Here is a 5,260-nt window from a genome sequence, read left to right on the forward strand (position 1 = left end):
AAGACACCAATGAGGAACAGTTCTTCGCCCAGAGGAGGGCAAGGAGGGCGAAGAGGAGAGAGGAGCGAGCCGACTATCGCGAGGACATGCGAACGCGGAAGGCGGTCGCTAAATACAACCAAGCGCTAGGAGATGCGTCCTCCTGGAACTCCGACGACGAGCGGTTCCTTGACGCCTACGCTCCGACGTCGGAGGAGGACATCACTGAGACAGAGTCCGAGTCGGACGAGTAGTAGTAGGAGAACTATCTACGAAATCAAATATGTAGTAGGAGAACTATCTACGAAACCAAATATGTAGTAGAAAAAACTGAAATATAGCGCGTCTGCTGGAGCGGCGTGGGCGCGCTTTAATTTGCGGCGGCCGCTGGAGCCAGCGCACCGGTGCGCGCAAAAGCTGGCTAACCCGGCGCTGTATCGCGACTTTTAACGCGCGGCGCGTTGCGCGACTGTTGGAGATGCTCTTAGTACACACTCTGCTGGTTTTGGATGGTACCAAGTTCCTGAATATGCTCTACAATCTGCCTTGTCTCTGGGCATATTCACTCATAGGATTGCTGATTTCGTGGGAACTGACTTACTGATAGACATTTTTAGGATAAAAAAGGCAACCAATTAAAAAAGAAAACAGAGGATTTTGCGTTTACGGAAGCGCCTAATGGTATTTTTATGATGTTTTGCAGCTGGTGAAAACGTATGAAATTGCATTGTTTTGCAGCTGGTGAAAACGTATGAAATTGCATTGCATTTACACATGTCCAGTTCCAATAGAAATAGAAATCTTGGGGTACATTCATGCTTGAGACCCATAACAGGAGGTTTTACTGGTTCGCAACACATCATGCAAAAGTACAAAACACGTCGGATTCTCTTCGACCTTCAGAAACACAAGTCAGGGAAAACTCCAGACCCTACACATCGCTCTCTGCATTCAGTCTGCATGCAACGAAAGTATCAGCAAAAGGAATACTCCTTCCTGTAAGCGTCTTGGCGGCTAGGGCGAAGAAGGTGTTCCCTCATCCTGCTGACCCATTGTTAGCATCATCTACTTGTTGCTGCGTCAACACCCGTTTCTTGATCTCGTCATTGGTTCGCCGCTCTCACCACGAGCACCCGTTTCTTGATCTCCTCACTGGTTGGCGCTCTCGTTGCGGGTGACAGAAGGTGTTCCCTGATCCTGCTGGCTACCGCTATAACTATCTGCTTGTTGTTCTGTCAAAACTAGCTTTGTGGCCTCCTCACCAGTGATAGACGGTGCTCCCTGATTATGCTGGCTGCTGTTAGGACCATCTCCTTGTTCTTCTGTTGACATTGATTTGGTGCTCTCGTCCCCAGAGAGAGAAGATGTTCCCTGATCGCTATTGTTACCACCATCTACTTGTTGGTCTGGTGATACTAGTTTTGTGATCTCGTCACCGGCAAGAGGTGGTGTTACCTGATTTTGCTGGCTGCTGCTACGATCATCTCCTTGTCGTCCTGTCGAAACTCGTTTCTTGATCTGGTCACCAGTGAGAGAAGGTGTTCCCTGATTTTGCTGGCTGTTGCTACGACCATCTCCTTGTCGTCCTGTCGAAACTCGTTTCTTGATCTGGTCACCAGTGAGAGAAGGCGTTCCCTGATTTTGCTGGCTGCTGCTACGACCAACTCCTTGTCGTCCTGTCAAAACTAGTTTCCTGATCTGGTCACCAGTGAGAGTTTCATGCTCCAGGAGGGCATTTGCTAGCGCATGGAACTCCTTGTTGTGCTCCGTGAGAATCTTTTTCGCGTTCCTGTAAGCGTTGTCCAATAATGCTTTCACCTCCTCATCAACCAGACCTATCGTCCGCCCGCTCATGGCCATCGCCTTGCCACGGGCAGCATTGATGTCATTGCCATAGGAAACAAGGCCGACCCGCTTGCTCATACCATACCTGACGACCATGTCTTTCGCATATCGAGTTGCCTTGCCTAGGTCAGATGAGGCACCAGTGGTGATCCCTGCTTCTCCAAATATAAGCTCATCGGCCACCCGTCCTCCCATGGCGACGTCGAGCCTCGCCAGCATCTGCTTCCTTGTGAGGTGGCTGTCTTCCCCTGGCAGCTGCGTCACCTTGCCGAGAGCATTTCCCATAGGCACGATGGTGGCCTTGTGGACAGTGTTAGCACCGTCCGTGAGGATAGCAACAAGGGCGTGCCCAGCCTCGTGGTATGCAGTCCTCTTCTTTGACATATCGGATATCACCATCGACTTGCGCTCCCTGCCCATGATGATCCTGTCCATGGCGTACTCAAGGTGACCCATCCCAACAGCATTTGCCCCATCCCTGGAAGCCTTAAGAGCGGCAGTGTTCACTAGGTTTGCAAGGGCTGCACCTGAGAACCCAGGCGTCCCCCTTGCGATGGTCATCGCATCCACATCCTTGGATTTACTCACCTGAATGAAAGAATTCATGGAGAAAAGATCAAAGCCTCGCATCAGAGACCGCAAAAATTAAGTAAGCCTCATAAATGTACCTTTGACATGTAAGCCTCGAGGATCTGTCGGCGGCCCTCAACATCTGGAACCGAAACATGAACTTGACAGTCAAAACGTCCAGGCCTGACAAGAGCGCTATCTAGTGACTGCGGCAAGGTCGTTGCTGCGATCACAATAATCCCGTCATTCTGCTTGAAGCCATCCATCTCAACAAGCAGCTGGTTCAGAGCCGGCCTCTGTGACGGTACACCTTCAGTGTCTCTGCGCCCACCAATTGCATCAATTTCATCGATAAATACTATGCAAGGAGATCGCTTCTTTGCTGCACTGAAGAGCTCCCTCACTCTCCTAGCACCAACACCAACATACATCTCTTCGAAATCACTGCCACTGCACGAGAAGAAAGGGACGCCGGCTTCCCCAGCTACCGACCTTGCTAGCATTGTCTTCCCTGTGCCAGGTTGGCCCACAAGCAAAACACCCTTTGGAAGCTTGCCACCAAGGCGTTTGAAACTCTGCAATGCATGTAAAACTAGGTTAACAACTCAGTATCAAGAAAGAGTTGTTGAATTAGAACACCTGCACGCAGGTTGATGGCAATGCCACACTCACATCGGGATCTCGTAGGTAGTGAACTATGTCTTCGAGCTCAGCTTTGGCTTCATCAACCCCCTTTACATCACTGAACCTTGTGCTTAAATCTGTGGCTGATACTTCTTTCAAACCATCGAATTTGCTAACTTTGGTGTCTATGGCACTATCAAGCATAACCTTAACGCCATAGATGGCAAAGCCAGTAACTGTAAGGGCAGAGATGGTACGCAGAAGCTGCTTTTTAAGTAGGTCCTTCTCTACTGTGTACTGGGGTGCACTAGCAGTACCAAGAACACGTCCTTCCTCCCTTGCCGCACTTGAAATTCCTGCATAGAGAATAGAATCCATCCGCGCGCACAGAAGTTGTCAAGCCAAATTGCATGTCGTTTGCGGGTAAAAGCGCAGATACTACTCCTAACTAGCAAGCGTGGCGAAAGAAAAGGCGGCTACCTCGATTTAGCGTTTTGAAGTTATGTATAACTCTTTCTGGGGCTCTCCTATGGATCTCGTTAGAAAGAAAAGCGGCAGCGCCAGAGTGCACGCCCCGTGCCCTCTGACCAACAAAGCTTGAGCAGTACCTCTGATGTAGATTCCTAAGCACGCCACCTGCATCAGTTAAGCAATAAGCAGAAACTTACTTCCTCAGTAGCAACAGTCAACCAAAATGGCGCGGTGGAATACAGAGTAATAATAACTGTCATCTACCTAACTGAAAACCGGTTATTGGGCACAATTAAGTCAGGCTAGCACTAGTTTGCAGTTGCCACATCAAGTATAACAACCAAGCCTTGTAGTTCAAGTGTGTGGTGGAGAGAGAAGAATAGCAGCCACATAACATACCTGCTCCAGAAGGTGTATTTGCAGCAGATGCCCAGAAAGCAGGGGCTGAAGGTGCCGCGGCCGCAGCTACAAGATTCTTTGCAGCCTGTGACACAAAAAATTAGGCCGGTCGGATAGCATAACTATATTCGACAACGGCAACAGCAACCAACCGCAGCCCGTGAATTAAGTGGCTCGAAATCGGCAACCGCAGCACATAAATCAAGTGGCATCGATCTGAAATGCGGGACAGAACAGTGCCTTGCAATTGCAGTTTCAGCATCGGAAATGCATCAATTAAGTATATATGTGTATATACATGAAAAAAAGGCGTAGTGTTTAGTTGGACAGGAACAAGCTTTTTTCCTTTCTTTCTTTTTTGCATAGTTGTCAAGATTCTTTGCAGCCTGTGACAAACACACATAAAAATTAAGCCGGTTGGATAGCATAACTATATTCGACAACGGCGACGGCAAATAAATCAAGTGGCGTCGATCTGAAATGCCCTGCATTTGCAGTTTCAGCATCGGAAATGCATCCGTTGGACAGGGACAAGCTACTGAACCCACCGAAAAAAGCAACATCATAATAATGAAAAGGTTGGACAAAGAAAGAATGAGGGGGGGGGGGGGGGGGGGGGGATTCCCTGGAGAGGGCGAGCCGGCCGGCCATTTTCGGTGCTGCCGGTGCTGGAGATGAGAAAAGAACCGCTGAAAAAAGATTTGACCCGCATTTCTCTGCCAAGTACGAATTTTGTTGCTAATCGTAGGCTAGACTAGACGGACGCACACAACTGTACGGCAAACGGCGACGGCGACAGCGACGAACTCCGTACGCGATTGCGGGCTCGAATCGAGTGGCAAAAGAACCGATTGCAGCTTCGAGAGAGGGTTTCCAGGCGGGATTCACGCACCTGTGAAGCGAGGCCGGCCGTCGCGAGCAGTGCTCCGCCGCCCCTCATCGCCCGCGCGCTCGCGCCGCCGGCCGCGGGCAGCGACCCGCGCGCCGGATCGACGCGCCGCGCCGTCGGCCCCGCGCCGATGGCCGGGCGAGGGAGGGGCGGGGCGGCGGTGGCGCTGGGTCGTCGCGGGCGCGGCCGCCGCTGGGGGAGCCCGCTCCTGAGTCTTGACATTGGTGGGATTTCCGTTCCAAAAATATATTGTCGGTTCTCGACACCAAGGTCAAGGTCTTTTTGGTAATAAAAAATTCGGAGGCTTTAGGGGGGGATTATGGTTGACCAGGAAACAGGGCGACTTGGCATATTGTGGTTGGAAATGTGGGCCTCCCCTCAATCTAGGGGATGTTTAGGACCGAAAATGCCAATATTTGTGGACACACTTACACATGTATACCAAGTATGTGCAAAATTTCACGACATTATACTTTCACACAT

General features: G+C 50.4%; 1 protein-coding gene across 1 annotated transcript; it reads right to left on the reverse strand.

Annotated features, from left to right (window-relative positions):
* Nucleotides 1-718: 718 nt before the first annotated feature.
* Nucleotides 719-5,026, reverse strand: LOC123087720 (ATP-dependent zinc metalloprotease FTSH 5, mitochondrial). The gene is made up of 6 exons (XM_044509818.1): nt 4,781-5,026; nt 3,889-3,973; nt 3,499-3,654; nt 3,067-3,374; nt 2,493-2,969; nt 719-2,412 (listed from the first exon to the last, which is right to left on the reverse strand). The coding sequence occupies exons 1-6, from the start codon at nt 4,997-4,999 to the stop codon at nt 1,129-1,131; spliced, it is 2,529 nt and encodes an 842-aa protein (XP_044365753.1). The 5' UTR covers nt 5,000-5,026; the 3' UTR covers nt 719-1,128.
* Between the last annotated feature and the right edge of the window lie 234 nt (nt 5,027-5,260).

The sequence above is a fragment of the Triticum aestivum genome, chromosome 4A (assembly GCF_018294505.1).
Source record: "Triticum aestivum cultivar Chinese Spring chromosome 4A, IWGSC CS RefSeq v2.1, whole genome shotgun sequence".
Classification (NCBI taxonomy): domain Eukaryota; kingdom Viridiplantae; phylum Streptophyta; class Magnoliopsida; order Poales; family Poaceae; genus Triticum; species Triticum aestivum.